The following is a 26,043-nucleotide window of genomic DNA, read 5'->3' on the forward strand; positions in this document are numbered from 1 at the left end:
TCCAATTGGCACACGGCACGAGAACACCGCCGCTCGTATGACAAAATGTTGGTACACCACAACATTTGAAGAGGAACTCAGAAGAAATAGTGAAGTTTTAGATATTTTAACATTTTGACCTTTTTCAGAAAATGAACATATTCTCCAAAGCACAGAATATGTTGAATCAGCAGCAGGCGATGTGAAACCAGATTGTGATGTAATCTTCAAGAAAACCATATTTGTAATAAGGTTAATTAAATTTGCTGCAAGCTTGTGACAAGCGTGCTGTAAGTTTGCCAGTAAATCTGGTCTTGCTTTATCAAACTGAAGGGCAAGAATTTAAAAAAAAATGTTCTGCAGTAAAGAGGGGGGGGGGGGGGGGGGGAAGTGTCTTATGCAAGAGTTTGAGGCAGGAAAGGGGTACTTCTGTCTGACCAAGACCATGGGACAGAAGAAACACAGGTGGAGATCATCATCCACAGACAGCCTCCAGCGCTTGGGACAGTTTTCTGGTGATTCTATGGTAGGACTTCACAACAACTTTTACCAAGCTCCAACAACAAGGAGCAGATTACACCCCTGGTCCGCACTGAACCCTGTAAACCTCATCTGTTAAGTATTCAGTGAAACGGCCTATTATTTTTTTTTTCCTCTGGATTTGTGATTTAATGAGGTTTTCAATGAAATATGTTGGCATCTTATCATAAAACTAAGCTGAACGTAACTTGTACTCCTTTACATGGTCTGCTCAGTTGCATGAACTCCAACTCAAGCCAGAGGTGAATTAGGGTTCAGTGCTGTTGCTCAGGAGTGGTTTCCTAAGCAGCAGAGGACAGGTACACTAAAAGAGCAGGAGGAAGAAGCTTCATTACTTCTATTATTTGTACAGTATTTTAGATAATCTTTTGGCAATGTAGTTTTGGGGACTTCATTTTTATCCCAAACATAATAAAGGAATTAAAAGTCGAGGGATGTCAATAGTTTTTTCCACAAGCATAAAATTAAAGCAAGAAAAAAAACCACATTCAGGTGCAGAAAAAATAAATTAGGCAAGATCAAATTCACAATCTCTCATAACCTCCCAGCATTTTTGAAGGTAAATGCCACGCTTATCAAAACAACCTTTAAAATAAAAAGCTTTAAAAGCTTATTTATCTCATAATATTGTCCTTCCTGGCTGTCATATAATATATGTATTACATACATATAAAATCAAAAGAAAAATCCACTCAAAGAAACCAACACTCCAGTGCTCCATTTTCCATTTAGAATTGGTTATACACCCACAGAGACCTTAAAACATTTTAAAGGATCAAGCTTTCCTTCTCATTAGTACCACCATCACGTTGCTCTGAACTGTGGTCTTATAACCTTTTGCACCTTTTCACTCTATTGAATCAATCTCCCCTGGCAACTTCTGGTGTGGCACTTCTCTCCCCCTGCCTCCGGCTCTTCTTCCCTCACTAATTCTGTGTTCAGAACTGTGAAGCACAAAATTAGACGTTTCAAATTAAGCAAGGAGAGAGAATGAGAGAACCTTATTAAATCAACATTAGCATCAGAGTGTCTTTAAAAGAGAAACTCAATTGCAAAATATTACTCGTCTCTGTAAAGCTCTTTACATTGACAGAAATGAGACAGGCAGCAGCTGAAGCTGTCTTCCTCTGCCCCCACCTTCCTCTTCACGCTGGTCACAGTGCTTGAGCAATAAGAGCAGGATCCTTTGTAGACCACAGCCCCAGAGGAAGCAAAGCTTACCTTGAAATCACAAGCACTGGAATTGCGAAAGAAAAAGGACAAGGTCTATTAACATGTCGCTGGGAAAAAAATACATAGACACAAAAAAGTGTATTAACACATAAAAGCAGACTCCCTTCTCCTCCCAAGCTCTCTACAACACTGGCCATTGTCTCCAGTCACGATAATAAGTTACAGTCAGTTCTTTACTTCTTACAACAAAGAGCCATTGCAAGTTTTAGTTTCCATTCTCAGTCCCCAACAATCAAAATTACTGACATGATAGTGATGATCAGCACATTCTGTTCCAAAACACAACCTTCTGAATGTGAACCTCCACTTCCTGGCCAGATATTCTTAAACTCCTTTTCAAGATAAATCACTGAAGTATCATCCCGTTCCCTCTTGCTGAATAATTTGACATGTTGTTAAAGCCAGAGATCACCTTTGAGTTTGCACTGTCTTTAAACATGACTTTCCTTGGCACTTCTTGAATAAGGGTTGATATTTGCACCCTGTGTCAATAGAATGAGTGTTCACACCTTACACCACCGTGCAGCAGGTTACACACTTGTCTGGTGGGCTGTCGCCTAAAACAGGGGGTGTCTCAGCAGAATCTTGTAGGAAGAGCTTGTAATGTGTGCTGTTAACGAGTCCTGTGTAAACAAATCCTACTAAAACAAGTTAAGTGCAAAAAAAATGCCTATTTCAAAACTATTTCAATTAATAAAAAAAAAGTTACCAGTGTTTAGAGTACCCATTTAGCTAGGCAGTATTGTCCTAAGGGCAAGTGATATGAAACTGAAGCTAAATTCCTGATGAGTAAACAAAGCTTTCAAAGCATCTTTGGGCAAAACAGACACTACTCCAACAGAAATGGAGGCTGAAGCTTTTGACCGCTTTAGTCCTCCCGTGCAATGGAAACTTCTCTATCAGCCTGACACTACTGAAAACTCTGCATTTTGCAGAGAAGTTTCCAAGCACAGACTCTCTGTACAAATAAAACAGCACTTTGAGGAGCCAGGGGTGCTGGCACTTCTGATTCCTCTTCAGAGAGTAATAAAAGCGACCACCTCCTCATCCAACAGTCAGGTTTAGATGCCATTAACTGAGCACTGGCCAAAGTAGTCCCTACACCAGAGGTAAGACAGTGCACCAGGGGAACAGGAAAAAGGGGGAAGATTAAGCTAACACCCACAAGATCTAGTACTAAAAAGGTAACTTGATTGTAAAAGGGCTGTCTGTTCAACATCCCTGTTTGGGAAAACGAAACACTTCATTTTCACCTCAAAGGGCAACAGTAGCAATACAAGACTGCTTGGAACCTTCCAAAATGAAAATGAGCAACATACCATTCAATTATAAAAGCTGAAAATGGGGAAAACAGAAGAGTCAGAGTGAAACACTGAACCTACAAGGTCTTTGGGCTGCCCTCGATGCCTTTTCAGGTCGGTAAGAACTCATTACCAAAATATACTTAGTTGTCTGCTACGTGCCTTTCTTCCAGGAAAGGACAAAAAGTGAAAACTGAAAACATAAGTATATTTCTATTCTCTGCTGCAACTAATTTTCTTCTAGCCTTTCCCTAGCAGCCTGACACAGAACTAGAAGTGGCTTCCCATCGCCTTCAAGTCCCACCCCTTGCTTTTGCAGGGGTTATCAAATACAGCCTTTAATTCAGTGCGACAATAACTATAATGATGGATGTCTAAACAGAATGATAATAAAAGGGACTTATGAAGTTAAGCACTAAACAAAATGATCAAAATTAATAAACTGATATCCCTAAATACTAACAATTAGTTCATGGGATGAGATACAGTTCTCCTGAAAGGCCCTCTTCTCTTGTACGCAAAACACCAAGAATGTCAAAATGGAGGAGTATCACTTCAGCCTAAAAAAAAGGCATTCTAATTTCAGAGTGCTCACCCGGTTTTCCACAAATACCAAGTAATTAGTTCACATTCACATGCCCAACACTTGCAGCTCTTTAGTGCCCCCATTCTGAAAATTTTTCAGGAAACAGTCACCGTTTACCAGCCACACAAAACATACAACTAAAAGAAAAAACAGTGAAGACAGTATTTGTGCATCTGTGCACCGTTTGTGCAACTTCCACCAAGCAAAAAATTAAATACATAGGTACTTAAAATCACTTATTACTGAAAGCTTGGAAAAACTCTAAAAAAAATACAAAGTTTTAAAAAACCCAAAAAGCATCAACAACTAAACAATCAGAAGGTTCTGAGGATTTTATTCACCATACTATTCACCTTCAAAGATCTCAGTGAATATCAACACATCATGACAACACTTCTTGAGATAACCACTATTCCACAAAAACAAAGGACAAGCAAGATCCAATAATTTGTCCCAATTCATGCAGAAAATACTAGACAGGATCATGACTGATAACAGAGACCCAAACTGCTGAAGAAACCAAGATTTTCATCATCCATGTATTTGTGCAGATTACTGAAAGGAAAACAGTCACAGTGTTCTGATGCTTGCCTGTTAATATCCTTCCAAGATGGCACAATCAGAAAACTATCTCAAAAGATCTAAGTATAATGGAATGAAAGGTTACATACATTTGAGATGAAGGGAAAGAGCTGGAGCAGCAAAAAAGCAATCCCTATTTCATTCTTAAGTCTCTAAGGGACTCGGGAAGCAGCAGTGAACGGTGGAAAGCCATCCACCAAATCCAGGCAACTAATATTGCTCGCAGTGATTAACTCACTCTAGGTGTCAGCCTGCCACCTACTACTGTACTGTGGAAAATTCACTGTAAGCACTGAGAGGATTCTGAAGAAAGGAACAGAAACATTGAAAAGGAGGCAAGACAGACACAAAACAATGCAAAGAGCACAGCAGCCTTTCCCCTTTATTGGCTGCAGCACTCAGCCCACCTCTGAGACATCAGTAAAATAGACTCGTCTCATCATCGTTCAGTTTTTCAAGCAGCAAATCAGGAATTAATATTCACGGGTTCTATGACTGACATAATTGCAATTTAAAAAGGGCAATTAATCATCGGCCACAGTGGCAGCTGACTTGCCAGGCTGGGATCCTTTCTCTCCACACCTGCCAGCAAACTCACAGGAGGCAAAAGCGTCACACGTGCACACAGAGCCATGAAGTGCCATTCTCCCTCTTACCCCCAAGCCCCAGGCTTCACAGCATATACTATTGGTTTTTTATTGTTTTTTTCTCCTACATGTGCTCTAGCAGAATCATTCACCCACCCTTTCACCCAGCAGCTCGCCCCTGATGCCCAACGGATCTCCCTTGGCACACGGATAAGGAATGCCCTCTCCGTGTTGTATCTCACTCATGTCAGCCAAGGGAATTGAGGCAAGGAGCTCCATCACCTCCATTACGGATTTCTCTTCATCTCCCCGTTTTCCTTTGTATCTTTGCATGAACTACTATTTTTAACAGTGACACCTCCTCCCATTCCTACCTGGAAAGTATGTTATAAAAGGTGAGAGTACACCCCCAGAGAAGCAAATAACATAGGCTCATGGAAACTTCAAACCTGGCAAGTGGTTTTCATAAGATGAGTCAAAAAAGCCACTAAGGCAGTATTTACTTCCATGCCCTTATGGGAAGGTTTTTAAGCACGCTTTAGACAAAAGCAAAAACCCAAGCAATTGTTCTGGGTATTAGTTCCGCCACATGAAAATCTTTCTATGTAAGCATCCATTGCCAGATGTGAAAGGTATTTCAACCAATAGTATTTACAGAAGATACATTTGGAAATTTGTCGACAGTGTTCAGGTTCTCAGAAAGAAAGTTCTGAGACTAAATTGTGCCATGAGTACATGACTTCCTGTAGAAAGTACAATTCTTAATATAACATCCTTTCCTGAGTGGAAGACAGACATCAGACTGACTACCTTATTATGCCAATTTACTTATCTGGAAAGTACTTAAAACTATGGTGACAAATATCATAGAAAGTAAACATGAGATTCGCGGAAAGTTTTAGAGCTCGGCAAGCTGTGAGGTCTTCAAGTGACACACATTTAATATGATGTCCTTGGGCCAAAGAAAACACACAACGTACTTCTAGGCCAAAGAAATCTTGCTCAAACAGGTGCCGCTGCCGCCAGCCAAGCACAGCAGATACGTAGGGACGGAGGGTGCGTGCTGTAACACAAGCTGTATAGTCCTCCCCTCCTCATTCCTGCCAGTCAGCAACCAGAAATTGCCTTCATCATAACAATACAGGAAAAAAATTCGCTGCTTTTGTATGTGAAAGAGAGTAATTTCAATCCTAAGAATTAAGTCAGGATGGAAGCAGGAACACAATTACATATTGCACGTCTTGGTCAGGGCTCCAAACAAAGGTAGTTGGCAGAACGTCTCTGCCAGCAGATAACACCAATAAATGGCCTCATTTCCATCTATTATAAGATAATAAACGGGTTTTGCTTCCTCATACTGTCCTCATTTCTACCAGGTCCCTCTCAAGATTTGCTGTATTTTTGACACATGCTCCAGGTGTTCATCATCCACAAACTTCAGTGCATCATTGCAAGTTAAATGAGGTGTCTACAACCCACTTCTCTCAGCTTTGTGAAACTAGAAAAGCGCAATTGTAAGTCCCCTCCAGCTTTTTCCTCATACAGATTTTGCAAGGTTTTAGTAATCTCTTAACATTTTGATGCCAAACAGACCTTTGCCTTCAAAGGACACAAGTGTCATGTTGCCCACTTGCCCTCTGTTCAGAATGGTCTGACCTCGTCCTCCACTAACAAAATCACTCCTTAGCAGATGAGAGTGTGGTGTTAAGAAACAGAAGGTATATCACACGAGTATCTATCGTCTCCCTGCAACTCAGGTGCATTTCCCCATAATGACTGGCTGGATCAAAGACTTTTATTGGGCTCTTCTGCACTCAGAGATGGGGTTTGCTGAAAACAGATTTGGGAGCAAACCTGGAGGGGGGATAGGGAATAATAAAAGAGAAAGGGGAGGGGAAGAATAAAGAGTAAAAAATACAAAGAATCTTTCTGAAACACAATCAGGAGTCCTGGGCTGCTGCCCAGGATCACGGATGCTTCATTTCTTAAATATCTTCAGAAGAAAAACAAATATTTGTGCTTCCAAATTTTCCTAACACCTGTAAGCTTAATGCCTCCAATCAGCACTTGCTCACATCTTTATCTTCAAGCCCATATTATGAAGTTTTGATAAGCTTTTTCCTTCCAAGCGTCTCTCACTCCACATGGATAAGAGCCACTAATAGAAGACGGAGACCAAAATCCTTGCCTCTTCTATTGCCTACATTTAGCAATCAGCAACTGCCTGAGTATTGTGTGAGACCCCAAGCACTGCCGTGTATTACACACTTATCTCTGCAAAACCACCCTGCACAAGTGACAACTTCCAGGCAGGGGGGAGGGGAAATTGTGCAGCTTTGCGATAATTAAAGCATAGACGAGTGTCACTGCTGTAGATAATTATGCATTAGCAGTGAAATTACTTAATGGAATGAAATAAACTAAGCCAAATGTTTTGTTTTAAAGGGAATTTAGGGTCTGCAAAAGGTGTCCAACTGACAGCCCAGGAGAGCGAGAGTGACAGCCCTCCATCATTCACAAGACCGACAGGACACAGCAAGAGCCTGGCAGACATCCACCTCCCGCCCAGGCACAGGGGGAGCTGGGGAGAAGCTGAAGACAATTCCAGCCTCTGATCTGTCTGAGGAGTGCCCACGTAGGGACCAGTCACTACACAGAGAGGAACAACTGACTGCGATCATTTCCTAAATAAAGATACTGGCTCTGACGGAAAGGATTACTTCAACCCACAGGCCTCCCATAGCCCACCCCCACAACCATCCATCAGGAAAAAAACTCCCATGATTAATCAGTGTCAGCAGAGACAAGACTCCAACAACAGGATAAGTAGGTATGTGGCCCACGATGAAACCACCTTCTCCCACCCAAGCCCATGAGGTCTTCCCCCATCCTCTCCTCTTGCCTCAATTGCGCACCAACACCCACTCCCACCGCTGCTCTCATCTAGATGGCTCTCAACATCATCCTCCTGCTTGTTAAAACAAGGACTCTCAAGGTCAGTCAAAATTTATAAGGCAGCCATTTCATCTTTTGTGCTTCCCTGGCTGCATTCCTTCCTAAAAGCTGCTGAACGCTGGAGATTCTGCTGGGTCTGAAAGCCCTGCCAACACCAGGGCCAATTAGGAGTTTCAGGATGATGCATATTAAAGTTATTATGGGAGGCAGTTATGCAGCCAGAATAAATCTTAACTGAACCTTTAAGTGGTTTTTATAACTCTTGTTTCTCCTTCTTGAAAACAGATGAAAAGATACAAATCTCCTCCCTAAAAATCTTCAGGGATTCCAGCCAACCACCAACTTCTCCCTGAAGAGAAGATTCTGCCCTAAAAGCAATAATTCAATTCGTCCAAGGCCAGCTAGATGATCTTTATGTTTTAAACTCCAAATCACTCAAATCAGTCAGAAACTTACAATATCAGTGAAGGCTGACCTGAGATACTGCCTTTACAAAAGGCCCTGCATATACATCTCAAACTTCTGCTGAAAGAAACTCCAGTGGTTTTTCAGTACAGGCGTCTTAGTCCACGAAGTCTGACTGCAGATAGTCAAAGGGACACAGATATTATAGTCAAATTTTACAGACCAGGTTTTGTAGGTAGTATCTAATTAGAAGGCTAGGATGTAGGTCAAAACAGTGAATCTTAAAGAGGATCTGAGGAATGGAGGCAGCGACGTCAGTTTTTATAGCGAGCATAAGATGTCATTAGGAAAGCATCTGCCACTCTCCTCCCACCACTTCCAAAACCAAAACTTGCTCTCAGCAGCAGTTACCTACCCCTCCACAAAGAACAACTAGAAAACAACTGAAGACCAAAGAGAAGTCTGAGGTGGCTGGAAACACATCACATCATTTGTGTGGAAACCTGCAACGTCTTCAGGGCAACCATGTCTTCCCCTCTGGAGCCTGAACACACAGCAGCTTCACAAGCTGCTAGACCCATGTATTTAAGAATGCAAGCGAGCCCCAGGAAGCACAGTGAGAAAATCAAAAGATAGAAGCAGATTCAACAAACACCTCCAGTTTGTAAATTATCTCAGTACACAGTGGCCTTGCCACTCCAAATTATGTATTTCTACAGAAATCAATGAACTTCAAAAACTTAGGGTAGACTCATCCTGAAAAAAATTACAGTAACTCTTGAAGAAGCTAGAGTCAGAATGAAAACAAATAAGCAAAAACCTCTGAGACATTTCAATGGTATGCAAGCAATTTGAGGGCTCAGCAGTTCCCGGTCCGCCCCTGAAAAGGAGTCTTCATGGGTGTCCCTTCACTGCCACCTTCAGGAAACACCCACTGCTGCTTTGAAAATGTTCTCGACACAGCAGGGAAAAAGTATGAACCATCACTGGCATGCAACTGAGACGCACATTAAAAATCTTCAGTTCCAAAAATAAGAGTACTACAGCTAGAATCACATCCCAAAGAACCGAGGAGCAGAGCACAGAGATCAACACACAGAGCAGCCACCGAGCTGAGCAGTGGTTTTGACCCCAAATAAGATACATAATTCATCTTCCAGATGCTGCACATGAAGCAGCTAATAGATTTTCCCAGATCCTAAATTCAAAGGGGTACTAATGAGGATATGCTGTTTATGGATTGTTTATTAGACTCCATTTGCACCATCACATTTTAAAGACTTACTTGAAAAGGTAAACTCCCTCCCTCAAGAATAATTTTAAAAATCAGCAAATAAAAACTGCTTTTCTAATGAAAGCAGAAGGTTCCATAAGAATTCAGAGTCAGCAATGAAGCAGGAAAAAAAATAATGGTCAAAGTAGTCACGAAAAAGAAAACCACATTCTAGTATCATTTATTTATTTACACATACCTGCGCACGAAATGCACCTTAAGTCTCTGGACAGTATATTGACTTACCAGGAGATGACATGAATCATCAAGCAGGAAACTTAGCTCCAAATCAGTCTGCACCATAGCTCTTAAAATAGGCAAATGACTTGCTGAAATGAGCCTAAGCAAGCTCAACAGCAACATCTGCTGGCCGATGAGCAGCACTAGCAAATTAGTCTAATTATATGGACGTTTATTATTCATTCTTATAAAGATGTAAAGGATCTTATAAAGAATTTTTACTGCCGTTTAAGAATGCCTGGGAAGAGACATTTCTTGTGCAGAAAGCAGACGTGACTTCTAAACACGTCTGCAAACAACAAGGCAAAATTTTGTTTCATTTGCATGCGCATGTCATCAGGAAAATCTGTCATCTCCCATTACCTGCCCACCAAGATACTTGACAGCAAAACACTGAAATTAAGAGGAGTTAAAATTCATGTTAGTGAGACTATGCTGGAGGAAATCTCTTCTGTCTAGCTGTTTCAGTCCCTCTGAAGAACGCCCATGGTACCCCTTGCATGACCTTCTTTCCTCAGGGAGCAGCCTGCATGTGCAAGGCCTGGGGCAGCAACGTCTTTATCAACCAGGCTAGTCCCATCTATGCAGAGGAGAATGGCAGGTAAGACCATTAGTGCTCCTCTCCCTCCAGGTGCCTCAACACATTCCTTATTAACCTTAGAAAATAAGCCTGCTATGGCAGAATGACATTATTGGAGCAGGAGCACGGCTAATGGTCCCCACTTAATTTGGGCACAAAACGATACTCTATCTACAGTAATTACAATGAAAACTCTTACCCCAGATGTATAAGATTTGATGAACTACTTCTAAAACGTTCTAAAGGAGAGAAAATGCAGGTGGCTGGCAACAGCTTCCAGATTGCATTGAGACCTTCACCACAAACTGGAACAAGGGCAGAGTGACCTGAGAGCCAGCTTCTGCACAGCCACCAGACGGGAAAAGGTGTTGATGCATCCCACTTCTCTTACCAGTAAAGGAACAGTGTCAAATTTTTACTTGACCACAGAGAACCACTTCTTTTTGCAGGTCGCTGTGTAACAAGAAATCACAGGCAAGTAGGGTTTTAATAGAACTCTATGATAACCTTCAGTAGCACAAAGCTTAGAAAAATTACACTGCAAAATGCTGAGCCTTGAAGAGGAAAAGGCACACCAGCTGGCCGGTGGGGGGGTGACACTTTTTAAATGACAGAAAGCTATAAGCTGGACTGACATTCATTATCTTTAAAATTTTAGTTAGCTTTGCAGTTTAAAGCTCTCATGCTTTTTCAAGTTTTGTATACTTGAAACAAAGTTCTTTTACCCTGAAAAATTAGGGAAAAGAATTTAAAAAACATGAAAGTTTATTTACAGCTGACAAAAGTTTTTGTTGCTGGTGGTTTTTTTGAGTTTTGTTTTGGTTTTTCAGGGTGCTGTATTGTTTTGTGGTGGTTTGTTCTTTGGTTATGTTTGTGTTTGTGTTGGGGTTTTTTTGTGGGTTTGTCATTTTTTGGGTTGGGGTTTTTTTTTTTTTTTTGTTTGGTTGTTATGTTTGTGTTGGGGATTTTTTGTGGGTTTGTCATTTTTTTGTTTGGTTTTTTTTTTTTTTTTTTAAACACAGCCTTATTCCCAATTGTCCTTTTTCCTCATTTAGCTGTTAAACTAGGATTCCCAATCGCCCTTTTTCCTCATTTAGCTGTTAAACTAGGAGAGCACATCATATGAAAATACAAAAAATGACTGATTGCTCAGGTCCTCAGCTGCAAAAAGAACAGCTTTTGTAAGGAACCATTTGTGTATTGGAAGTTTGGAGGCTCCAGAGGGGAGTCACAGTTTCAGCTCGACGGTGCCAATTACAGCATAGCAAGATGAATACTGAGGAACAAATCCATTCTGCTCAGAGGCTGGAGAGAAGGGAAAAGGAGAGAGAAGAGATAGGAGCATATGTGTTTAGCAAAAGAAAGGGGCTTGAAGTCATTTGCTAGACAGTGAACCACTTTTTCCATGGCAAAAGCATTAGGCTGAAGACCCAGTGAATGTACGTGGCAAGCTCTCAGTCCTAATTGGAAGAGCACTGGTTATTTAACAAATGTATCCTTAGTCTAATGTACTATTCAAGTAGGTATTAAACTATGGAGCTTTTTTCTTTTGGACAGTAATTATACATAGCCCTGCTCTATCTGTCTGTTTGATCAATTTTTACTCTCGACTCCTACTGCATCATCCTTCAAGTTTGCCCATTATCACAAAGTCTTCAAGGCTAAAAAGGCTCTAAACCCCCAATGTAACACTCAGACAGGAAAAAGAAAGCCAGACAAGTCTCTAATTCCTTCCCTCCCTCATAAGCTTGCAGGTGTTCTATTTTCATTGTCTAAAAATCAAAGAGAAAGTCATCAGCTCATTTCCTCTCCCTTAGTACAGTCCCTTTTAAGAAGCTACTTTCCATCATGTTTTACTCAGTACTCATAAATAATATAGATAATTGCAGATGGTCCAACAAACAAGCAGAGAAAGTATACATATATAGTACAAAGGAAACAATAAAAATTCTGATGTGCTCCAAAAGCAGAAGGAATTCCTGGCAAATAGCAGTCGCATCCAGGTCATTTTTTTAGTTGATGTAAGACAATCATAGAACCAAAAATAATACAGGGACAGACATTATACAAAGCTAAACAAGGGTGCTGGCAGCCCAGTTCTCTCTGCAGCACGTTGGTATTTCCTACCTCCTCCCCACATACAATACAAATGGCGGAGCCATTTCTTCCATAAAAACTTGCATTAGGAAGGAGGAACACTGCTCGTGGAAAGATAGGTTTAAAACTGCTGAAACTCCAAAATACATAAGCAGCATGCAATTAGGAAGATATTATGCTGACTGTAATAAGAAACTCTAAGTGAGTCCACCCAGCTGCCCAAGAGTTAACATTATGCATTTCTCATCAAAACCTCTTCCAAGAGGTTAAGCACACAATAGACTATCTAAAGCACAGCTAGAAAGGCTGCTTGAAATTCCACACATGTGCCTCAGCAATGTATTTCTATTAATGTCCAGTGTGTGTCAGCGTGAAGATAAGGTACCAACATCATGTCCAACCAGCCAGCTAGAGAATGGGACGCCGTGTAAAACATTGTCTGATGCTTAGAATCCGGAGAACAGCGGCGTTTGCAATCTCACCCGCTGCACACGTGTCTGATAACGCCACCAACGAGGAGAGGCAGCAGGAGCAAAACATCCTGCAGTTTTGGGAAACTAAAAAGAGAGGGAGAAAAAGGGAGGGAGGGAAGCAAACAAGAACGAAAATAAACTTCATCAGCAACTAGAAGCAGGTTAGAGGATGTCCAACTGTAGTAGAGGGTATAAACAAACCGGGAAAAGTCTCAGAGAAATGTACTCTTTTTATCAGCTTGCTTTAACTTTTCTTTAAGGTGAGAAATAAAGAAATAACATCAGAGCTTATTTTGATTTTTCCCATCATACCATATAGACTCAGCCTCGTTCCAGTACGATCCAACAAAGCTATTATGTACTGGGAGACTTGTGGAAAACATTGTATTTGATGAAATGTGATCTTGACCAGGAGGTATCTGCTCTGTTGGGCCTGGTACCTGGGGCTTGAGAAGCCTTATGTTACCTGCTGCTGCATGGGAAACTGCTGGAATACCCCACGTTGCTCTGTGCCCTGCACTGACCGCTGTTATCACACAGGTAACATTCCAGCCCATCAGGAAACTTCCTATTAGCTTAACAGCTTCCTAATACAATCTGTGACTCACCTATCTTTGAGAAAAATAAGCTCTATGCGGATGAAGGAGTGGAATGCAGTGATCCTGACCAGGAGACCACTGTGCATGGAGGAGGTGGTGACCCAGGGAGCAGTGAAGCTGAGCAGGCGCAGGCCTGAGCTGCACATACAGACACAGCACAGCCCTCGGGCCTCTCTGATGCTGCACAGATTCCTCAGCATCCCAACAGAGCAGCCTGCAGGCAGCGGCCCCTCGGTAGCAGCCCCTGTGGGACCTTGCCTTCATCTACAAGAGCAGCAAGATGTTCTCCTGTGAACATCCTTTATGAATGGAGTTGTTTTCTCGTAAGAATGTAATTGCTCAAATGACGAACCAGGAGGAACCTCTCCTTCTGCACTGTCTGCCACAGGACAATCCATCCGGGGTCTGTCCAATGCTGCATGGAAGCAGGGCTCCTGGCATCTGAAAGGATGTAAGATTTACTTGCTATCTAGAGTCCTCTTTCTATTCTATCTTATTAAAACAGTTCTTTTATGAAGCCACTTGCCAGCCTTTCTTACCGAGACCCAGGAAGAATCCTGCATCATCTCTCTCACACCACCCCCCAGTGCAGAACCATCTCGGGTACCTTCTCCACCACCCCTCTGCTGCCAACAAGGATCACATCCAGACATATACGTTAAGGTCCCAAGAAAAGGTGGCAGAAGCACCAAAGCCAGTTTTCATGGCATTTAGGGAATAGGACAGAAATGACATCCAGTGGCAGGTCACATACCTCACATCCCCATCATCTGACAGTACATTTACATTCAGTGCAAACTTATTTCCTAGCTATTATATTAGCACTTAAAAAGAGAGCAAGATTATAGAGCTAAAGTAACACTTTCCAATCAGAAACATCAAAAAAGTTTTCAGTGACCAGGAATCACTGCTTCAAGATTCAAACACTGTCAATTTTTAGACAGAATACAATGAATACTGGAAAGCTATCACCAAACACTAAGGCAGACATATGTAATATCCCAAATACTCAAAATACAGACAAGAAAAATCATAATCCAAAAAATAAAGTTTAGCCCAGCTACTGGGAACTACACTCTTATAATACTCTCAGTCTTCATGTGAATGACCATCTCATACCCCAAACCAAACCACGTTTGACCAATACCAGCTTGTAGGAAAGGGAAATCTACTGAAACACCCTGATGCATTACCAAATCTCTGTTACTTTTGCCTCCCAAATTAGCTGCAAAATTGGAACAAAATTCTACTACTCCACAATGGTTTCACAGAACAAAAACAAATGCAGTACTAGCTTTGCTGGACCATTCATGGAAAAATATCAACATATTATTCTCTTATTTCTTTATGAATATTTTATAGTTATAGATAGGGGAAAAGGAAGTCTAATCTTATCTTTTGCTTTTTAAATGATTGAATGGCTTTACAGTAACCCTAAGTCAGAACAAATTAATCTGGGAGAAGTTTCTGTGGAGTATATGAACTTGGTAGACAAAAAAAAAAGTGTGAAATATGGGCACAGGAGAATTGAAGGCAAGACAGGAGAAGTAGACAGCACCACAGACAACTTCAATTTGTTGCAGCTGTAGATTTAAAAAGAGGCCAACCTTGTGATAAGGTTCCTTAGCCCAAGAGACTACAAAAATGAGAAGCTCAAACGACCATCAGCTGCTGAAATCTGCAAAAACTCTCCAAACACAAATTAACCTTCAGTCAGGAGATAAAAGACTAGCTGCAGAAACTGGAAGTTGTTAAAAAAATGCAATAAATGTCTGACAAATCAGAGCAGCAGTAGCAGGGAAAATAAGGAGTACATAGGCAGCATCTTACCCATAGCCAGATAACAGCTTTGCCTTGCCTCAAGAGAAGATGGAGAAAGAGGAAGTTTTCTTTTGGTTTGGCTTTGGTTTTACTTTCTGGGTTCATTGTAGTACATATTCTCCAAAATTGCTTTAGTTAAATTTAGACCTCACTAATGCTCCAGAGACTGGAATTTAATAGCTTGCTGGAGGTAGAAGACATGTAGAACTTCACCACGCCAAGCTTAAGTTTAATGCAAACCTTTCCAAAGCCCACCATTCAATACTGCAAGATTACTTGCTATAGGGATCCCTTAAACTTTTAATGGTTTCATAAAAAGAAGTAATCCCTTCACTGCAGAAATGCTTCTCCTTCTATAGTAGAAGGTAGCAGCCAAAGAGGACCCCAGCTGTGGGGGAAAGGGAAGGATGGTCTGGCCAAAGACTGTAGAATAACAGACCACTAACTTTACAGACTCCACACATGAATACGCATTCTTCAAAGGAAAGTCTAGAAAAAGTACCTCTTAGCTCAGACAGCAAGAATGAGAGGGATAGAAGAAACAAAGTCTGAAGCTATTCAGCTCAGTTATTTAAATCCCCCTATCAATAGCTTGCAACATTTTGTAATAAATCATTAAGGCTTAAACCAAAAAACACATCTTTCCATTTGCATCAACACATTTAAATGGCAGTTGTACTCAATTAGTGAAAGCATTCGAAAACAACTGTGTTGCAAATTCTTGCCAGAGATAGTGCTGCTCCTGCTGACCTGGTCAGAGCTCCCTCGCGGGTTTTGCGTGCACTAAGGGTGGGTTCAGGAGAGTTTGAGATAGAGGAGGTGAATCCTCTGCAAACAGCCAAACTGCAGGGAGCAACACTCATTGGGAGGTGCTGCCCCACAGCTGGTGGTACCCACACTAGATATAGGAATTAAGGTTCTACTAAGTGCACCAGTCATTTCCTAAAGAAAACCTAAAAATTAATCTGAAAAAAAAAAAGGTGTCATTCCTTTAGTAAATACACGTAGATACTTGTTGCTAATCACTGTAACATCAATGAAAATCAACTTGGAGGAAAAAAAAGAACCCAAAGGGGATTTTTTCCTCATTTTGCACTATTATTTGAAACAAGCCTCCACACTTTCCAATTTAAATCAATGTTTTCTGTTAAACCCACAAAAAACTTCAAGCAAGAAACATTTACAGAAATTAAAGAACCACTAAACACTAAAACCCAAGATTTGCATTAAAAAGGTCTCCTCCCAGAACCAATCTATTTCATGGAATTTTCTACATATAGGAATTTCCCACACAGAGGCTTGCAGCTTTAGAAAGAGAAGGGGTTTAGCTCAATATGCTACATTTTAGCTGCAGAGCAAACAGGACCAACAAAACTAGCCCTGATGTGAGCAGTATCCAAACCATAACGCAAAGCTCACAGAGAAAATACCTTGCATTACATCAACCCAAACAAATATGGAATAAAAAGTGACACATTTTGACCACAGAGGCCTGACCTCAAAACCAGCAGTCTCGCTTCACTGACGGCCCCACAGTGTCAGTTTCAAGATTTTATTGCATCCGGTTTACTGGATCTCAGCTGGTCACTCCAGCTTGTCACAACGATAGGAGATTATGCACCACAAAACCCCTGTCTAATCTAGAGATGCTTACCTATGGCTAATCAGCCAGGATAAAGCTGATCCCCAGCTTAATACAAAGTAAACGAAAGCCTTAACAAAACTAAATCGTGTTCAGTACCGTTTCTAAAACCATCTTCAGTACCAGCTCAGCTGCATCTACACCTGATACCACTCATCAACAGTGGACAATTCACAGCAAAAAATGTAAGCAAGATTGGCTGGAAGCTTCATCAGTGACCAGAAACCTAAAGAACTTTCCATGAGCAGGCCAATTGGATCATTCCTCTACCCATACAGTGCCAAAAAGAAAACCACTCCACCGGATAACTCCCACTACTACCACCAAAATCCTCCTCCATTGCATCAATCTATGAATTGGGCTGTTTGTGCTGCTTTCAGCAATTTTTAGGAATTTTACCTCTACATTCTTTGAAATGGGAAAGAAAACATACTAGTTAAAATGTCAGCAGAGCAATATGCACTAAACCAAGGGTGTAAGTGTCCAAAACATGCCACAGGCAAAGTCCAAGAGTTCAGAATCCCACATTCACAAGATGACATCTACATCAAAACCCACTGCTCTGATCAAAGGCAGACCCCAACTCAGCATTCTTCCTTCAGCCCTCCTCTCCTGAATCAACAAGAGAAGAGAGGCTCTGAAGAGCAAAGAAACTATTTCTGGGCAAGAAATCATCTGAAAGAATCCAACAGCCTATGACCAATTACAATCAGCTACTGGAGCAACCAGAGACAAACCCTAAACCCTCGGTGAGCATTTCCTTACATGCTTATATGCCAGGCCACGCTAGTCACAACAGTGCCATGCCTGCCAGTGAGCAGGAACCCTGGGAGTAGCGAGCCATTCGTCATTGACAGCTGGAGAAACACTTTCCCAGCAATTTAGGAATTCTGTGTCCGGTCTGTTTTCACGCAGCAACCAATGCCCATCAGTCTTGTCTGAAAAAGCTAATCGTGGTGCAAAGTTTGTCCTACCATCACCCCATTTCTGAATTCATTCTTTCAAAGTGGGATAGAAGACGACGACTTTTGGTCAATAACTCTGACAAAGCCATTATCCAAGGGGTATTAAATGGGGAGATAAGAACTTCAGGGCTTTGCACAAATCATATTAGTTCAATTCTCAAATCCGGGTAATGCTTCTTTTCAAAGTATTAATTTCATTTATTCTATTTGCTCTCCCTCTGTCCTGATAACATAGGCGCACATGGCCCCTAAATGAGATCCTCCTATTTTATAAGTTATAATCCTCCCTTTCTAGAGTAGTAATGAGATGTCTTCGCTTAATCGCGTTTATTTCCCCCCCCTCTCCAGCTTCTGCTTTTTTCCATTCCCATTCCGCATTGATTTGTCTCAAAGGTTTCAGCAAAAACCATCAGGCAGGGAGTCACTGGCTCCAAGAGGCTCACGATGCATATGCTGCACAGCCTTAGGAGATTACAAAAGCAGAAAGGAGAAAAAAAGAGCAGCTTTGCTTGCAAAGTTTCTTTTGTTGGTAAGAAAGAGGAAAAAAGAAAGCCAAAAGAACTGAGAAGTTCAGAGAAGAGGTTTTGATTAATTGGAAATGAAAAAGGAAAGACTCCTGGTACAGGGGAAAGGTGAGACTATTCACAACACAGTGAAGCAATTAAATAGCTCGACTATGACAATTTTGGAAGTTCCTTATGCTAGAAATAAAAAAGGATTTAAAGATAGCTGTATTAATTCTTGGATATTTCACATGAGACTTAAGGCATGCTACAAGCATTAGTTAAACACCCTAGGCCCTGCTGCGAGGTACTGTACATATAATCCTTGTTGTCTTTCAAGTACTCACAGCATTAAATTATTCAGAGTCCAGTCAACACCATGATCCTGCAGTGCTGTACAAACAAACAAAACATTTTTTCTCTAATAGAAATTGGTGAGAGTTCTTCCGCAGCAGCTTAGCAGACTACTTCCATTTGAGCCAGTCCCACCTGGTTAATCAAAAGCCATATTCAAAGAGGGAATCAAATGCTTCAGTGTTTCTCCTTACCAAGCTATTTTGCTTCTTAAACTAAAACTTTAAGGAGTTTTACTCAAAACCTAAGGTATCTAGAAGCTAAATAGCTTGTTCAAAGTCTTAAAAAAAAAAAAAAAAAAAAAAAAGAGAAAGATCCATAACAAAAACGTAGAACAGGACCCTGGTACTTAACTCTAAATCCCTCTTGTAACCAGCATAACACGTCAAGAAAAAAACAAAATTAAAAAAAAACAAAAACAAAAACAAAGCATCAAACAAATGACAAAAACTCAACAATAAATTAATCTGCACCGTACCCCATAAATGATGAAGTAACTGGCCCCAGAAGCTGACAGCAAGTTCTTTATCAATGGTTAGCTGTAGTCCACGCTCTCTCCAGGAATATGCACTATATAATAAGACTGAAGAAGTGCTTCATAGCAATACTGCCAATAATAAAAGTCAGTTAATGAAAACCATAAAGAACAGATTAAATGACAAGCGACGTTCAGCACAATCAAAATGAAATCATTTCAAAATACAGCTATCATTTGGATTTATGGTCTACAAGTGGTAAGGTTAAAGGAGAATATTGCAGCACTACTGTACAAGGGAAAGCTACTAGTCACCAAACTACTGATATGTTAAAGGCACAGGGCAGCTCACGATTTTACTGCAAATATTAAAAAATAAATAAAACAAACAAAACTTTCTAATTACATGTGGCACGATTTTCAATTTTTACTAAATTAAGTGCTGCTACAAGAAAATTATTCATCTGTTATTTCCTTTATGGAGATGCCCCATTTTTCTCTGGCTTCCCTAGTAGGTCACAACAACAACAAAAAGCCTGGAAGTTGTACCCTTATAAATTTAAGCAGATAATTTTCAGTGCCACCTGCACCTAGACTACCACTGGGCATCTAGATTTCCACTACTGACTTTTACCTGAAAGAGAAGACTGACACAGAAGAGATGAAAGGACAACTCACACCCATTATTTGCCTCATACACAAGGCCTAGAAAGCAGAAAACTGAGCAAGAAACATTCAAGTCCTCTTCTAAATAAAGAAAACAATTCTGGAAGACAAAGGACAGATATTATTTGAGTAGGATTAAGACAACACAATAAGGTAACCATGACTAAAAGGAAACTGTAGCCAAGATAAAGCAAGTCCGACAGGGATCCCAATAATTTAGAAGGCTGGCACAAACAGCTGCTGCTTAGGAAGACACCTAGAAGCCAACAGACAACAGTTTTGACCTCATCTCTGCAAGGACAGGCTAGACTATTCCATTTATAAGGATATTAAATTTATGACTGATCAAGAGATAGTTAAAGACCAATGAAATTTAACAGTTTCTCATTCTTGCACCACACTCCAGGCTAACACTCCACGGTCACTATTTATCTTTTATGGGCTACACAAGGAGAGCCTGATCAGATTTTTGCAGAGCATCAAGTATGCAATATCTGGGTATGTAACACTGCACGATTAAAAGCTAATTCAGATAATAAAACAGCTTTTGCATGTTAGAGGTGAGGTCTTAACTCATTTTAGAGGTGTCCCCTTTACACTTCACAAATATTGCCTGACTCTGCTGGTCACATTTCTCCATGATTACTCCACACCTCACTGCAGGAGGGCTGGGCTCTACTTCTGAGCTGGGTCACACCATTAGATTGGACAATAAATCCACTAGCTTCTTCCCCCACGCCCCTGTACAGAAGTCCATTAATTGCATTCATAAAAAGAATATTCTGTTTCTAGTGGAAAGAGAATTAATACTGCACCTGCTGACCCAGATGTCCTATGTACATGTCCTATGCAGAGGAGCAGCAGTCACCTGCCTCAGACAGCACTATCCTGAGGCTCAGCTTCCTGTGACTTGGGTACAATCCACCAAGAGGAACTTCTTACGACAATGCAGCCGTTCACAAGCTACACCCAGGACAGCAATCTCAGAGACCTACTCACCCAAACATATGCAAATGTTATCATGGAGTCAAAAAGCACAAATGGGTCCAAAACTACAAATAGACAAATTCATGGAAGACAATTTCCTTAAGGAAACTGTTCAATACCAAGGTGAAAATACCTCTTGTTAAAGAAGCCTCTAAGCCCCAGAATGGCAGAATTGAGGGTACACAGGTGAGAAATGCTGCTGTACACCTGCCCTGTTCTCACAGTCTCCGTAAGCAGCTGCTATGGATCACTGTCAGAGATGGACTATAGCTAAAAGGACCTTCTATTTGAACGACCATAACTGTCCTTACATAGATTTTAAAACCTCAAAATGCTTCACAGCCAAGTCACATGCCTGGGGCAGCCATGCCTATTAGCATTCAACATACAGAAAAAACGTGCTCATGGAAAAGTTCTCAGTTAAAACAAGTGCATGCAACAGTTCTGTAGGATGAAAGAAACACAATAAAGACCATAATTACTCAAGTTTGCCCTCTCCCTAAACCATCCTATGTACCAGGCATGGAAAATTGCTCTTAGACTAGTTCTCTCAATAAACACTTTCAACAACACAGTCTAAATGAACAAGCAATTCGAGCGCACTGTGGCAAGCATAGTCCCACCTCTCTGTCACACCCTGACACTTCATACCACTGCAGGTCAGGAAAAAAATGGGGGTTCCAGTAAGACTCTGCATTGTTTAAAGGCAGTACACCATAGCCGTAGCAACATTAGTATTTAAAAGAAAATAATATAAAATAGTATCATGTGAATATTAAGCATCAATGACCACCCCGATCTACTGGAGGGATAAAAGCCTTTTGCTCAACTCAGTCTCATCTCACTGTACTGCTGCCCCCATCACTGTTCTTCTCAGCACTGGCAGGACAATAACCCAATGGGTTATCCCAGCAACACCAAGGTGTCTGACTAACAGTAAAGGTCACAAAAAGTCCCAAAAAGTAAGTCTGCCTACTGGGCAAAACCAGATTGGTTTGGGAGTTGGTGGTGTGTACAAAAGGGGTTTATGCTTCCTGGTACCTAAAAATTAATCTTAAGCCTTCTTCAATAGGTTACAGTATTTGACAGTTTTATAACAGTTCTTCTGTTACCAGCATCATAAGAGACTCAAACAACAGAATTCATTATTACTTTTTATTTGAGTATTTGCACAATTCTATTCTAGAAAAACAGAGCTAAGTTTCAGGATAGATCAGGTCAGCAGAATCTGACCCTGTATGTACCGAAACATTCATTTCATACAATTGATAGTTTAAAAGAGCTCTCTCTAGCTCAGACAATGACCCCACATACACACACCACTGACCTGTCACAGGGAAAGCTGTCCCCAGCACAGTCACTGCTTATGCCTTTCCCTGCAAGCTTGGCCTTAGTGTCACTGCATGACGTGCTGCAGGTGTAGCTCAACAGCTCCAGTGTAAGCCCAACAGAAGTGATGAATTGGGGGAGCTGATGAGTGCTTCAGCCTAAATTAAAGTTTCTAAGCTCACCACACAAGTGACATTTAATGAATTCCCTAAAGCAGAGAGATTTTTACCCTGTCCTGTGTGGAAACATACTGGAGTCTTTTGCTACTCACCAACTGTGCTGCTCTTTGCCTCTCTTCATTAGTGGTGCTCCTTTCCCGCTGAAGGGCAGTATTCAAGGCCTCACTGGCTGCTTCCCTTTCTCTTTTGGCCAGACGGAGCAACTCCTCTTGAACCAGTGCCTGTTCCTGCTCATACCTGTATGAGCACCAAAGGCACACAGAGAGAAGGTGATCAGCAGGCTTGTGGAACAGGGTCATGGCTTAGCATGGACTATTCCTGCCCAGAGCCAAAACACAAATTCATAATCTATTTGACACAAAGTCTCCTCACAGCCCCTCCATTATCAGCAGGAATTCAAAAGTCCAACAAACTTTAAACATGACTTGCAGCTTCAGTGAGGTACAGCTCTGGCAACAACAGTAGACTTCGCACCGTTTAAACTTTATACTTCAGCTATATTTAGCTCTGTTAAGTACTTAATAATTATGACCTGTGAACAGTGAGAATAGAAAGTAGTTAGTCAGATAAATAGGTACTGCTTTGGAAAAGATCAAGGGATGTACAACAATAAAAGGAGTCAGCCTGACAATGCTGCCCTTCTACTCTAGAAGGGAAAGAAAAAAAAAAAAAAAATCACATAAAATGCACGCAGCACCAGCATGGAAAGAAACAGCTTCATCAAGTCCATAGCCTGGACACCTGAATCTCAGACTGCCATGAAGGAAATTTTGTCCACATGCAAGCAGAGAGAGCATAACATGAAATGAATCACAAAATAAATTAGGTTAGATGAGACCTTTGAAGGTTATCTATTCCAGCCTTCTGCTCAAAGCAGAACTAACTTCAAGGTTAGATGAGGTCACTCAAGGCTTCCTCCAGTCAACCGTTGATGATCTCCAAGGGTGGAGATTCTATATCCTTTCTGTGCAACATGCTCCAATGCTCTCGGTGACTGACAGGCATTTCCCTCTCTACTTCTCATACCCAGTCAGAACTTCCTCACTGCAGTTTGTGTCCTCCTTTCCACTGCATTTCTGACCCTACCTCTCCATCCCCAGATCAGGTATTTGGGATGCAGTACATAGCTCAGCACTGAAAACTGCCAGCAACTTCGATTCCACAGTCCCCAAGAAAGTGAACCAGTTTTTCAGATACTTCCTTAGTTCTATCTCTGACTTTTCTAAGGACAGCGTGATTGATGCAACAGGGTTTTCTTTCAACAGGTTTTGCCAGTCAGTTTTAATACTAAAAAAACCACCACAAATAGAGATTGCTTTTCATTGTTAACAGGAAAAGACCAATCTTTACAGCATTAAGAACATACAGACAGATCAGGCCAGCAGTTTCATGACAGAAAGCTATCAAGTTACACAGAGCTGAAGTTCTCACTGCCCTGCAATGCCTAGAACTAGGAAGAGACTGCTGTGGTTCTGTCAGAGAGAAAAACTTTCTTTTGCATTTTTTTTTTCCTTACCCCCATCTTCACAGTTACTTCTATCTTAATACATTAAAATACCCTGATATGAGAAATTCATAGCACTCTAGCACTGGCTGACAGGCATTACATCCAGTCTAGGAAAAGAAGAAGGAATGGAAACAGATACGTAAGATGGATCTGATTAATTTAGGCATAAACTGAATTAAACCCATCACCATGTTTGAGATTCAAAAATCCCTAAGGAAAGTATTAAACACTTAGACTCCTTCATTTGTACCAGAAAAGGTAACTGTACTCAAGTTTATGCTCTATTGGTCTTGCAATGAACACCACACAAAAGTTTTCTGTAGTTACCCAGTCATTACATTGGTCCTCTCTGCTTCTCCACTGTTTCACTGTTCCAGTTGCCCACAGCTCCCCTGACTGCTCCCTTTGGCTAAGGGACAGGCTTCCCTAAAAAAACGTGTTCCAAGGCCCTAAACTGAAAAAGGCTTCAAAGGGCATTCTCAAGCATTAAAACATACAGGTACTGTGCTTGGATTGAAGTTAAACACGTACGTATGTGTGTGTATATATATGTTCAAAAAGGAGTTAAACTATTGTCTTTTTCAAGAACTTCACCTCACCTCCTGTACAGCTCCTGCTCTGCAGCGGAAGACTTCTGACCTGAGTCACCTGCCATTGGTGGTTGGATTCCTAGAAAGAAGAACGGAAACCTGTGACAACTATAGTAAAAACATAGTCTTCCATCACATCACAAAGTATTTGAGGAGAATTTCATATCTGAGCATTACCCCATCAAGAAGAAAAAAAAACCAACATATCTTGAAAAGTCTGAAGAAAATTTGATGGATGGAGCTTGAATTCATGAAACAAAAAGACACAGGCAGCATTGTCTTCAACAAGACACAATGAACAAGGAATACTACAGAAGCTTCTAGGTAAGGATGTTAACTCCTCAAACTGAAGCATAAGCATGGTTTTAGACCTACTTTCAATTTCCCTCCTCTAGTTCCATTAAGTCTTCCCCTTGACCTCCTGCCTTCCTTGTGATGACAAGGGATCCCACAAACGGAGATGAAATTATTTGGCAGAGTTCAGGCCATCCATAAGGCTGAATCCACTTTCAGGAAAGATGTAGGCTAACAGCAAACAAATCTCTAAAAGCAAAGACCTGGTTCCCTAACTTCATGTCAGTCTGAATGCCTTAAACAAATCCACACTGATAACATATATCAACAACGTGTACTTGAGAACCAAGAGAAGTCAAATAATTTTCTGACCTGTAAAGAAAGACAAGTTCAGAAACCAAGTTCTCATCATCTGCTTGGCAAGCTGTGCTTAGTCAGTCTATCCTTCCCTATGAGCTTATTTCCAAAGAACAAAAAGCAGTATTTCCCCCACCCATCCACTCCCTGTGCATGAAAAGGAGACAACAAGGCAGCTTGCCAGCAATGAAAGATAAAATAAAAAATCTCTGCCTTGTTTATTGCAAGTTCATCTGAAAGCCTAGAAACATTCACAAAGCGATAGAGTTCATTAAAGTATCTGAGAAGGGTATTTGGTATTCCAAAAATGGAGAAAAAAAGGACCCAGAAAAACAAGCTGTGTTATACTTAAGACCACACTGCACCTGAGCTAGAACCAGAGCTTTCCAACTGCCAGGTGACACATCTACCTTTCAGGAAAGAGAACGTCACAGGACTGTAACATCCAAGGCATTCAATGATGCTAATAACTACAAACATTAAAGTGTTACAGGCTAATCAAAGAGCTCCTCTCACAAGAAGATAGCCTTCAAAACCACAGGCATACCATATAATGTCCAGTGGCAGGGCTACTGAGAAGAATGTCAAAACAGTCAGCAGACCTGAGAGGGACTGAGAGTACCTGTAGGAGATTTGGGTTTCCCTTCCGCAGCTGGTGAAGATGGAGCTGAACAAGACGATCTCTGGTTGTCCCTTTTACCTTGAGAAGATTCTTTCATTCGGTTCACTACATCTTCAGTGAGCTGAAACATACATCCACGGGAAGGAAATTAACTAAGTCAACTCTTAGTGCGTGTATGTTTCACTATTAGAGCTCCCCATTTGTTAGTTTCCCAGCTACTACAAAAGTGTTATCTCATTTCAATGTCACAGTCTTCTGAATCCAGGTAGTCAACATCTGCACAGTGACTTTATATTTAAAAAAAAAAAAAAAAAAAAAAAAA

General features: G+C 41.0%; 1 protein-coding gene across 3 annotated transcripts in view; it reads right to left on the reverse strand.

Moving 5' to 3' along the window:
- The window catches only part of CHCHD6 (coiled-coil-helix-coiled-coil-helix domain containing 6), a 114,434-nt gene that overhangs the window by 86,957 nt on the left and 1,434 nt on the right, over positions 1 to 26,043 (reverse strand). For all 3 annotated transcript variants that reach the window (XM_014946611.1, XM_014946609.1, XM_014946608.1), the window contains exons 2-4: positions 25,722 to 25,842; positions 24,458 to 24,527; positions 22,444 to 22,588 (exon numbers count right to left, since the gene is read on the reverse strand). In XM_014946611.1, the coding sequence (XP_014802097.1) occupies positions 22,444 to 22,588; positions 24,458 to 24,527; positions 25,722 to 25,842 (336 nt within the window). The remainder of the gene's footprint in view (positions 1 to 22,443; positions 22,589 to 24,457; positions 24,528 to 25,721; positions 25,843 to 26,043) is intronic.

This window comes from Calidris pugnax, unplaced genomic scaffold (genome assembly GCF_001431845.1).
Source record: "Calidris pugnax isolate Ruff unplaced genomic scaffold, ASM143184v1 scaffold81, whole genome shotgun sequence".
In the NCBI taxonomy this organism is placed as follows: Eukaryota; Metazoa; Chordata; class Aves; order Charadriiformes; family Scolopacidae; genus Calidris; species Calidris pugnax.